Below are 12,302 nucleotides of genomic sequence, written 5' to 3' on the forward strand. Positions count from 1 at the left end.
AATGAGTTCACCTGTATGGTCTAACAAGCTTCAATTTAAGTTTTTTCAAGTTTATTTGCTTAGGGTTGCGTGTGTGTGTTCTTTCGGGAAAAATAAAAATAATAATAATAAAAATAAAACAAAAAATAATAATAATAATAAAATAATAATTAACATCACCCTCCTCACCCTCTTAGAAAAGTAGTCCCATAATGCAGCGAGATCGTTTTTGAAGGCCATGTTCGTAATTCACGAGCCTAAGTCCAAGCAGTGTAAACACCTGGCAGGGCCGCGGGCTTTCCGAACAGTTTCCAAACAGAAAAGGAGTTTCGATTCTTGAGTTATTTAATTAGAAATGCTTCATGTTCTCCCAGCGATGAAATGAACGAAGCAAGCGTGTCTGAACGCGGTTTGAAGGGTGTTTTTAAGTTAAAAGGGAAGCTGTATGATGTTTATCTTGACGAAAATGAAATCGTCTGGACACTACAAGGCGAGTTGAGTTCAGGTATTTTAGTAAGCATTCTAAAATCAGTGGCTTATCTCGAAAGCGTCGCTCGTCTGTTTGTGATGCTTGTTTCGTAAGTAATATTGTTCTCCGATTAAACTAAAAGCTTTGTTTTACAAGTTATCGTGAACCGTTTGACATCATGTCAATTATTGACATCAATTATTGACTTGTACGTGTAAACTTTCGAGCTAAGTTTTAACTTGACTCAGTTGCATAAATTAAATGTGTTCATAATTTTCCTCTTATGGCTATATACTTCCTCATAACTGTTAGGCTGATCTACAGTGTAGTTATCCAGATCAATTATACTCTTTAAGCTAACTATGAAGTATAATGCGACTGAGTGAAGCGTAACAAACTATAGGAAACTGAAACAACTGTTTCACGCAGAAAGTAAATGTTTTGAAAGAAAACGTGTCCTGATAGAAAAAAACTTTCTAACCTTATGCAAATGAAATATATCAATTATAAGATATGTAAAAAGTTGAGAAGACGTTTCAAATGTACAGTCAGTTTGTAGCCAGAAGTTCGTGTCACGAGTGCTTGTAGCATTTCTCCTTTACTTAAGTGTGATCATTTCAAGTATTGAGGTCATTCAAGCCTTTTCATGATTTTGATCAACTGAAACACCTGAAAGGTGTTTCAATATATTTTTCAGGTATGAGTGGGTGGCTTTCTATGGCATGTTGCCTTTATACATCCTAGAAAGTAGATTTTCTCCTCATTTATTTAACACCCAAGACAGTTAATAATTAACAATTATTTGCCGAAGGCAAGGTGAATATCGTCGAATAATCCCCGAGACGAATTCGAGGGGATTATTCAACAATATTTACCAAACCTGAGGCGAATAATTGTTTTAGTATAATTTAAGAGCTGAACAACAGAGAAATTTCTAAAATCATTACATTTTAGTAACATTTATTAACATTTTATTTTAAAATTTTATATAAACTGTGTGGAGCGGTTTATATAGCGTCATATAAGGAACCACTTGACCAATCAGATTGCTGGAAACTCTTTGCTCAGCTCTGAAATTATACTAATCATATTTATAACTTGGCAGTGAGATCAAAATTTAACTGCAGCAAACATATAGAGTATCCTCACTGGAAACAATTATTCGCCTCGGGTTCGGTGAATATATACATCTTATTAACCAAGCGTGGGGGCTGTACTGGGAGAATATCGGCGCGAGGTCTTGACAGTACGGACCGAGCACAGTGAGGTCCGTACAAAAAAGACCGAGGGCTGATATTCTTCCAGTATGGTCCCGAGCAAGCTTGGTTAATAAGAGATTTATTATACGACTGAAGTTCAAAGGGACACAGGTGCAGTACCATTCGGGACCGTTCGGGACTGTGCCCGGTCCAATACTTAGAGAATATTGGACTGGCAATAGAGCATTTTGATTGGTTGATTTTAGTTATTGGCCCTCTGACTGCCTGAGTCGTGTAATAATGTAGAATAATCCCCTTGACTTCGTCTCGGGGATTATTCGACGACATTCACCTCGCCTTCAGCAAATAATTGTTAATTGTCAACTTTGCATAAGAAATTGCAGTATTTTATGAATTGACTAAGCTCTTGTTGATGTAAACAGCCTCTAGCACACGCAATTACAAGCTTTGCACAAGATCTGTGAAACTGTCAGATATCATTGGTGCATGGATAGCAAAACGACGCAAACCTAAAAATGAAAGGAAGGATGGTGAACTTGTTGGATTTACTATTTTTACCTTCAATAAAGCTCACAACAGGAAGCTGTGTGAAGCAAGGATAACATTTGAGAGTGATGATCAAAATGTCTGTGACATGTGGATTGTTAAGATCAATGACACTTTACAGAGTAAGTTTTAGCCTAATCAACTATGCAGGATTTCTTTTGGTTCAACTCTGTATGGGCTACACTAACAAAAGTTAATGTAGCCTGTAATGCAGGTAGTTTTGTACACTCTTTCAGGCAGTTAAAGCCAGAGCTGAGAAAAGAGCAAATAAATAAGAAAACTGAATACCCATCACCAGTTAATGGTATGATATTTGTAAAAGGTGGTATTATAAAGGAGTCCCAAGGATAATTTTTTTAGATGCTGCATCTAATTCTCAGAATTAGTCAACAATGAATTGATAAATCTCTGACCTAGCATAGTCTGTGGCAAAAATAATTTATTTCTAGTCTGTTACTTACTTGTGAATCACAATTTGCCAAGGGCTTATATCACACAATTCCTTTTAGCACTTGTACATTTAGGCTATAATTATCTTAGATTTTTATTTGTGCACTGTCACAAATTTATAGTGCAAATTTATAGAATTCTTATCATTCTGCGGTCTCGCATGCACAATTTCTGACAACATTTAAACTCTTTTTTATTGTTTATTTTTAGGTATTCCTAGTAGACCTCATAAGTTGAAAGTAGTAATAAATCCCAGAAGTAAAAAAGGCCAAGCGAGGCTTGTGTATCTGAAACAAGTTGCGCCATTATTTGAGAAAGCTGGCATCACGGCAGATCTTTTGAGTAAGTTATTTGTAGTACTTGCTGTTACTCATATGCAGTTATAGTGGTATATTTTTGTGGGAAGTTGTGAGATCATACAAGCTCAAAAACATGTGTTGTTAGCTGCATCTGTGTATATCAACTTGTATTGTATATGGCAGTCATAGTATACCCTCCCAAAATTTTGTGTAAATTGATAAACACATTAATTTTATTAGTCACATGTAACAAAGTGCAGATTACTAGCATTTAACAATTTGCTTTCCAAAAATATATCATTTATCATGTATTTATGTAACAATTTGCCAAAGGTAGGTAAATTTATAATAGGACAAGGTTGTCCCCTATACTAGGTAAATAACCTTACTCTTACAATTACTCAATATTTGTGGAATGTAAAGACTTTGGGGTCTAAATTTGGCAAAGTCACTGATTCCATTCTGACTTACATAGTTTTTTAACTCAGACTGGCAACAATTTTATTAATTTTTTGGCTATTAATTGCAACCCTCTTTAAATAAAGAGTTAACTTACTTACTCACTCACTGGCATGCAAAATAGAATCTGTAATTGTATGTCTGCTGTGGGATAAGCAAATAGATTCAAATGCATATATGCATTTTCCTGAAATTTTTCTGCAAAGCTTGAAGTATAATTTGTTCATGTGCAAACATTAAAAAGGTTAATTTAAATTGTAATATTATGATAATTAAATTAATCATCGTGAAATTTTATTGGCTGAGATAAAATTTGAATTATATATAAACAACTTTAAAATCTCTAATAAGTTGGATATAAAACCTATTTAGTGACACAGTGGGCAGGGCATGCTTGGGAGTTCTTCCGAACTGCAGAGCTTTCCACATATGATGGGTAAGGAAATATCTTTCTCTTTGGCTAAATATTGGTTAAATATTGCATAAATAGCACTATCTACTGCGAAGGATCGTGCATCATACGTATCTTTCTCTTTGTTAGTGATAATTTGCTGAGCCCAAAAGTAATAACTTTATACTGTAAAGTAAATAATTATGCAATAAAGCAAAATCCTAGAATTTTAAAGTAAATAATAAGATATTTCCTGCATAGATTTTAACCATTGCAGTTAAATTAGAGAATTCTCCCCCCAAAAAAATAATTAGTTAAGTGCTTGGTTAAGATTGAAGCAAAATCATAGCAATGATAAATAACTGTAAACACCACTTAAGTGTAATGTTTCAAAATGATATAAACTAATTCTAATGCTAATGAAAGTATTTCCTTAGAAACTTACAGGTGAATTTTAGATTAAAAGCAGGCTCATAATGAATTTTTATCAAATTGCTATGGTTAGAAAATAGTTAAGCTGTTTTCAGTTAACAGCTATCACTGCAAGATGTATTTTGAAAATGTTGCCTGGATAGACAAATGAACCATTTTTGGTGTCATTTAATACTCCCAGTGATACAACATTGACTTTATCTTTTTTTAAATAAAGAAATAAAGGCCTTTGTAGCCTGCAGTTAGCAAAGCTATTCTAGGCGGGCTACCTAAACAGACACTGTATAGGCGGATTCATGCTGACGTCATTGTTTACATTTTTGCTCATTTTTGCATATGGCTTTGTGTAAAGAAGGAAGCATGTTAGATACAAATTGACTTCAGGCAGCCAAAGAGCTAGAAAACCTTAGTACATGGTGAAATTTTTAGCTCTTTGGGTGTAATATTCAAGGAGAAATAGTCCATCAAAAACTGCAAAATTTCTGGGTGGCAAAAGTGCTAATGAGCTCATACATTCCATGTAAAATTTTGAGTTTTTAAACCGGTGTTGCACAAAAAGTATTCAATGCATCAGGCTCGTATTCATTGGCCGGGTTAGTCATACTTTGACCTTTTGATATTCAGAACTGATTTATTTTTAGCTCCATCAGAAACTGAATTGCTTATGCTAATGAGGCAAATATTGTAAACAAGGATTCCCAAGGCTCTCTCTCACACACACACGCATGCACACGCGCACGCGCAATGATTAAATAAATAAATAAATGAGCAAATAAAAATAAATAATAAATAATAGTAGTGATAATCATGTCAAAGGTTTTAACTGAGCCAGTCACACAAGGGATTTTTAACAGGTCAAAGAGAAAGCTAATCAGTTGAAATACAAATATAAGCTAGAAAGGTCAAGGTAGTGCAAGTCAACATTCATCTCCTCAATTTCAAGAATTTTCAAAAGCAGGCGAGTTAGCTTATTCTATCATGTAAGAAATAATTTGTCCTGCAATTATTTCTTACATGATAAGAAATAATTGCAGGACTAATTTTTTGAATGTGAAAATTTTCAGGGTTGTTTGTGTTGGAGGAGATGGTACTGTACATGAAGTTGTTAATGGATTATTAGAGAAGTCTCATGGAAATATTGGAATTGATCTGGTAGATGGAACCCTACCAGAGAAGTTCAGTGCTCTGCCACTCAGTATGCCAATTGGAATCATTCCTGCAGGTAATACTGATTCAATGCAACATCTGTGATTAAAGGGGCTTCTACGCTTTGGAGATTGGTAACAGGAATTATTCTCACAGATTTGTTTGCAGTACACTGCAATTTAGATTATAGTTTTTAGTGTCCTTATAGAGAAGAGAAGTATTTTTTCCTCAAATCTACACTTTAAGATCCAGAAAAAAAAATCTTTAAGGTTGTCTAGTATGTTAACTTGAAACTGGAGCCTCAAAACTTGATCCTCAATTCTTGGAAGTTTCAAGAAGCAAGAATCAAGCTTTAGGAAAAACTATCAACTTACTTTTGAGCTTTTGTTGTTCCTTCAACTGAAACTAAATTGATCAGATGATGAGGTTTCCATTCACAACACTCATTCCAAATTATAGTCATGATTTGAAACTTTCAAGTTTGCTTTTCTGCCTGTCGGAAGTTATGTAAAGTAAGGATATAAAATGAACTTTATTCTTTATTCATGTTCCCATTCTGTAATAATGATCTGAACAATCAAACAAGTTTAAATATTGATTGATTTCAAATATTGTCAAGAAACATATATTTATAAAGTATTACATTTAATTACTTTTTAGGTTCAACAGAGGTGGTGGTTTATTCAGCACAGGGATCTAATGATCCTGTTACATCTGCTATACATATAATTTTAGGTAATATCTCCACAAATAGCTTTTATTATGAGTTTTTCTCTTCTATACATAGTACAAAATTGAGGTTAAAACACTCCTGAACTTGTTTTGAGCCCTTTTTTGCATTAAAAAAAATACCTCCTTTTCTTCTGAAAACTCTCCAGGAAAGTGGCAAAATTAATTGTGTGATTTTCTTGGATGATGTCAACTGGTGTAACTCACATCAAAACATGGTGAAAAGCAACAGAAAGACAGTGAACAAAAAGGAGGCCAAAAAGTGTCACAAATAACTATGCACACACTCCATACTATATAAATGTACACATACTGTATACTTAAAGTTGCAAACACACTGCTTGCTATATCGATGTGCACATACTGCATAATATACAGATGCACACAGACTGCATACTATAGATGTAACCGCCTCCCGGTTAGCTCAATTGGTTAGAGCGCTGGATTGTGTTGTGTGGGAGGTTGAGGGTTTGAGTCCCGGCCAGACCAATACCCATGGACTTAAAATAACTGAGGAGAATTTACTACATTTCTTTAATATCAAGAAATGGATAGATATTCTAGTCTTCTCAGATAAGGACAAATAAACCGTAGGCCCCATCTCCAGCAGGGTTAGGGGTAGGAGACAATAATTTCCCATGCATGTGATTACTGTGTGGTGGATGTCCTTCCCTGGGGTGGGATGGGTGGGAAGGTGAGATTATTACATAGACTGAAGCGGCTGCCAGAGGCGCCTGTTAATGCTGACGTCTGATCTCAACCTTTAATCATTGTAACGAAACCCGTTTGTTGTTTAGAGTGCCTAAGACTTTCTCTCTTTCTTTCATGTACACACACTGCATACTATATAGATGCACACACTGCATACTATTATAATACATGCACACGCTGCATACTTTATAGATGCACACACACTGCATACTACAGACTGTATGTAGATGTAGGTGTTTCCCTAGAATCCTGTTTTAGAGCAAAATGTATCAAATTTGTGCACCTATGTATTTATAAACTTCTAAATGTTTATCACATTTTTGTCTTTTTTATACTTGTGAGAGAAGGATTGCTCCTGTGTATTACAGATCCCTTGGAAATTGGTTTTAATCAACACAATTGTACAGAGTTAAAAATAGTACTTATCTCTATCTTACATGTATTTGCTTTAGGTCACACAATATCATTGGATATATGTTCCCTGTGGAGTGACAACAAACACATCAGGTTCACATTTTCTCTGGCTTATGGCTTCCTTGGAGATGTGTTGAAAACTAGTGAGCAACATCGTTGGATGGGTCCAAAAAGATACAAATGGGGAGCTGCCAGGAGACTCTGGAAACTGAGGCAAACTAATTAAAAATTGATTTTAAAACAATATTTCCTGATGCTGAATGCTTTTCCCATGTAAGAATGCATCAATTATCCTAACAAAGTGAAATTTTCAACAGTCAGCTACAATTTGTCTTGGATACATTTTTTATAGATCTTATGATGTGGAGGTGAAATATCTTCTAAGTCCTTTTCCTGAACACCATCCAAGAGATAACACTCGCTGTAGAATGGGGTAAGTATTTAATTAAGATGACCCACACTCATACTGGTAAATCTCTTTCACAATGAGGTCACATTGGCCATACAGTATTTCCTCTTACTAATTGGAGCTCACTCTCTAATAAACACACCCGAGGCCATCATTTTGAACAAGTGCCCCCCCTCCCCTTGAATAACTGCCCCTCTCATCTCTTACCTTCTCAAATAATAGGGATTTAGGGAACGGCTGTTCTATTACCCGTAAAATCAATCTTGAGTGTTGGTGATGAAATTATTTATCAAGGTGTTTTTACTTGTATACATGTAGTTGTGAGGTTTGTAGTAAGGAAGATGATCAAGATTATGAAAGTGAGCAAAACAAAGGTACTTACTGAGATAAAGACATCATGAGATTTGTTGCTCTTGTTCTAGTTTATGTACATCACCTATAGATCGTGTCATATGTGGATCAAGTGCATAATTTTAGCTGACCTGATTGATAGGTTTTCTGGTTGTAATACTGGTTTACCATCTATTTTTCATCATTTCTCCCTGCAAATATAATGTGGATAATGAAATAGAAAAATAGAGAAGGAAAGGTGTAATAAATGTAATACTTTATAGGATGAATTTAAAAGGATGAGGGAATGAATTTTATTGTAATTATAGTAATTAATTTTAGCTAAAGTACAGACTAGTTTTGGCATTGATTTGTTTTTAAACACATTTAACATTTTGATCAATAATGAAACGACCGATTAGAACCAGAGCTTCAGTGAACAATACTGTAACACTCTTAGTTTGCCAGGAGTTGAAAAGAAAGTTCCAATGGCTCTGTAGCAAATGATACCGGTAAAACCTGACCACATCCAAGATAGGCTAACTGGTAGATTCCACTTTTAAGAGGAAAGTTGTATTTTTCTTGCTTATTTTCCCAATTTTATTTTATTTTATGAACAGAGTGGAAGTCGTTTCAATCTCGTGTAAATGGAGTGAATTTTTACACTCTTCCCAATCTGTGTGAGATATCCCCAGAGGGTCCATCACCATGCTGTCACCTGGGAGATGGTTTCACAGACCTTGTTATCATTAAAGACTGCTCAAGACTCCAAATGAAATCACATATTCAGCGAAACTTCAATTCCAAAGACCAGGTTTGTTTATAATGATAATTATATCTAATAGGCTCAATAAATGAGCCAGCACTCCCTGAAGAGAACGAAGATTGGTGTAGGAAAAACGGCAGAAACGAAGGCTTTGAATGTGTATCATAAATCAGAGAAAGAGAGAAAAAAGGAGAGGAAAACAGGAACCCAAAAGGGGTTTTCCTTCAATCACGCTTCGATCACAGTAGTCCCTGCACTGCTTATATTTTCATTCCGTTGCTCTTGTTAAAACCACAACACAAATTCAAAATATGTATTTAAGTACACTCTGTTCACTAATTGATTATAATCGTCCTGAAATTAGTAAAGCAAACAAAAAAAAAATTGAATATAATTATCATCTCTTTTCGGCCAAGTTGAGATGATTACGTTTTTCCATCTTGGCTCGCGTTATTTACATTACAGTTTGCATTTGGCTTCATCGAAACACACCGTGTTAAAGAATGTCATATTCGTGCCTGTGACAAGAGTGGTGTCCCTGTGAGTGGTACGGATAGTCCATTACTTGGCGGTAGTTATAGAGCAAGGAGGAATCCTAAGGAGCGGCGACCAGTGGGTGTGTGGAATGTGGATGGTGAAGTGCTCAGGCAGGCATCTTTATCTCTCAGGTATCCAACAGTCTAACGTGTAACACGTAATTTATTTTGTTTTGCGTGCGTTGCATCACTTGAAGGTGAACTAGACAATCCAAAGCCACTCTGGAGTCCAGCCAAGGCACGCGTCGTTGTATTAAGATTGTAATGAATCTATGCCCCTTTTTGTTTTCATGTGAGGTGCTACGTTCCTACAAATTCAACCTTGTGGCTTTAAAAATGGTACACAAAAAATAGAGAGAAATATTTTAGTTTTTAAAATAAATTACCTTCCTATTTTTCTTGGTTTCCAGGGTTCACAGACAAATTGTAACTATATTTGGAAGTGGTATAGAGGATATCTCTCAGCAAAAGTGTTGCTTCCTGAAATAGCAAAGCGTTGAAACTTCATAACATTTAGAGGAGCTTATTTCTAGTATGTAATTCTTGTATCGTTCATAATGCATATACATGCGATGGAGGCAGGATGAACATTAAGTAGTCAGGGCCCGCTGATATTAAGGACAGGGAACAAAGTCCCTCTTAACAAATGGCTTTCCAGCGGACTTTTTAGTTTTTTTTTAATTCTCCTATACACCGTTTGTAAAGCTTATCCCAATAAGCTGAATGTTATGTAAGATTGCGGCATTTGCACCATCTACTGATTTTTTTTAAGATAATTGTTATCCAAAATTAACCAGAATTTAGATCAGAACACAAGAAAGTTTCTCGTACCTGCGCGAGGAACGTTTCTCGAAATGTTTCAGTCTGAATGTTTTTGAGTGAGCTGTCTTTCTCCAGCTTCTGTTGGAGTCTTAATTCGTTTTTAATATAAAGTATAACTTGAACTTCCTACCTAAATTTGTATTATTTATTTATATATGTATTTATTTGTCAAGCAATTTAGTTATGATTTTATTAAATTGCATTGGCCATATAGTAGTGAAAAGTTTAAAAAATACCACCATTTATTAAAATAATAATTTTCTGAAGGGAATCCACTGCATAATTCAATTAAATTTATTGAGTACCCGTAATATGACGGAAATATTATCCTAAGTAGATTTTGATGAATTTACTGCATATTGACAGAATGACCTCCAATGTACTGTATTACTGATCGGCAGTCAGCTGTAGTTGCTTAAATATTACCGCGTCCCTAAGGTGTCCCCTTTGTTAAGCTTCCACTGTATGAATTCAGCAATAATTGACAAATTGAAAGCCCTCTCTATGTTTCCTCGATTTGAGTGAAACAGTGAATGTGGTGTAGTCCATTAATTGTGCACCTACTTGTAACTAAATTCAATTAACTAGAAACAAATATATTCGCTGGTAGAAGCCCTCGTGTTTGGTTTTGCTGGATTGCTCGTTGCGGAGAGATGTAGCATTACAAACGGTTTGTAAACGGCACATGGTGATTGGTGAATTGATTGTGAAAAAAAACCCTACGTGTGATCCAGTTTGCGGGGACAAAAAATTAAATTTTCTGCCTGGTAAACATCCTTTCATTTGTTTTCTAACATTTTCAAGAATATTGATTTCAATTATTCAGTATGGTTTGAAGGATTTCAAAGATTTTTTTTTTCTCTCCGTGTTATCGTCATTTTATTTCAAACAGTTTTTATCTCAAAGGAGCATCGATCCTAGGGATTGGATTAAGAATCGCTTCATTTTACATATAAGAGAGAGTCTTGAGTGATAACTATTTCAAATGTTCAAGTGAGTCGTTGAGCTTGAACAATAATACAGTTATGTTATTGAATTTCAGCTTTGTAAATTGCATTCTTGGTGTTCTGGCTGGTTCTCAGTTCCATTACCAGTTGACCTTACATGGGAGATAATTGCGTCAGATGTCACAAACCTTTCCTTTTTTTTTTCGGCTGGGGGCGAACGCTTGTGTTAAACAGTGGTAACTTAAAATAAAACGATATTTTTGAGGGGGATGTTTATCTCCATTTTTTTTTGTTCTCCTTTCTACCTCTGTCAGGTTCTATTGTGACTAGTTAGTTGGGGATTGAATTTGAATCGATTAAGTACTTGCAGACAAGTTCGTCCCGTACGCCAAAACGTTTATGGCTCGCTCACAAGTGTAAAGAGGGGCGAGTTGTGAGCTAGGGAACTACAGGAAAGCAGTTGTACCAGGACTGTGGGTGACTCGCCCTTTGGCATACTTAGCTTGAAAGATACTTTTTCAGAGATAGTTTCTTTCATCTACCTTCTCTTAGGCTGACACGTCTTTAACCAGGGCATATCAGAGGACCTTGCATCGTGAGTAGAGAGCTTCTAAGTTGGAATTACTAATCAGTTACATAAAAACATTTGCAGAAATCGATAGGCACTCGACTGATTTCCTAATTATTGTTCATGGTGAGAATAACATGGTCCAAATGTCTAATCAGGACTGTTTCTGTGGAACATCGTAATCTAGAGGCCGAGTGCAGTTCATTCTAATTTCATTACTTTGGTGGAAAATTAAAAAGACAACCGGTTGCCTGTTTTTCATGAGTTTCTGCGAGGACCAGTTTAGTATTGGGTAAAACTGTGTGTCACAATTGAAAGGGTTGATAATGTGCATGATACATTAACGAACACGGGTGCAATCAGTCCCATAAGTACACACACAGTCATGAAGTTATACCCAAAACTACTTGCATGAATGATTTGTTTCGGTGGAAAGAGATTCCACACAAGATGTCACTTCAGTGCATAAAGAGAAAACAAATGTTTAGTCATCAAGTCGTGACCAATTCTAGTAATTTGTTCAAGATCGTTCATTACGATTTTGCATAGCTCATTTGAAATATATATCGCAAGTCGTTAGTGGAACTCTCAAGCCAACAAAGGTGCACCGCGCCAGGCTCCGGTTGCTCAAAGGGCGGATAACGCTATCCAACGGATAAATCGCTATCCAGCGGATAAG

General features: G+C 35.6%; 1 protein-coding gene across 3 annotated transcripts; it reads left to right on the top strand.

The window, feature by feature from the left end:
• Positions 1 to 207: 207 nt before the first annotated feature.
• LOC111338904 (ceramide kinase) lies at positions 208 to 11,149 on the top strand. 3 transcript variants are annotated; one of them, XM_022945451.2, is made up of 12 exons: positions 212 to 484; positions 2,091 to 2,336; positions 2,875 to 3,006; positions 3,795 to 3,858; positions 5,310 to 5,467; positions 6,052 to 6,126; positions 7,284 to 7,458; positions 7,598 to 7,678; positions 7,973 to 8,028; positions 8,605 to 8,798; positions 9,216 to 9,418; positions 9,697 to 11,149. In XM_022945451.2, the coding sequence occupies exons 1-12, from the start codon at positions 361 to 363 to the stop codon at positions 9,773 to 9,775; spliced, it is 1,587 nt and encodes a 528-aa protein (XP_022801186.2). In that variant the 5' UTR covers positions 212 to 360; the 3' UTR covers positions 9,776 to 11,149. The 3 variants fall into 3 exon arrangements, with proteins under 3 accessions (XP_088617698.1, XP_022801186.2, XP_022801188.2); XM_022945453.2 differs by having other exon boundaries at positions 212 to 469; XM_088761572.1 differs by lacking the exon at positions 9,697 to 11,149 and having other exon boundaries at positions 208 to 484; positions 9,167 to 9,306.
• Positions 11,150 to 12,302: the final 1,153 nt, after the last annotated feature.

Source organism: Stylophora pistillata, chromosome 5, assembly GCF_964205215.1.
Source record: "Stylophora pistillata chromosome 5, jaStyPist1.2, whole genome shotgun sequence".
Taxonomy (NCBI): Eukaryota; Metazoa; Cnidaria; class Anthozoa; order Scleractinia; family Pocilloporidae; genus Stylophora; species Stylophora pistillata.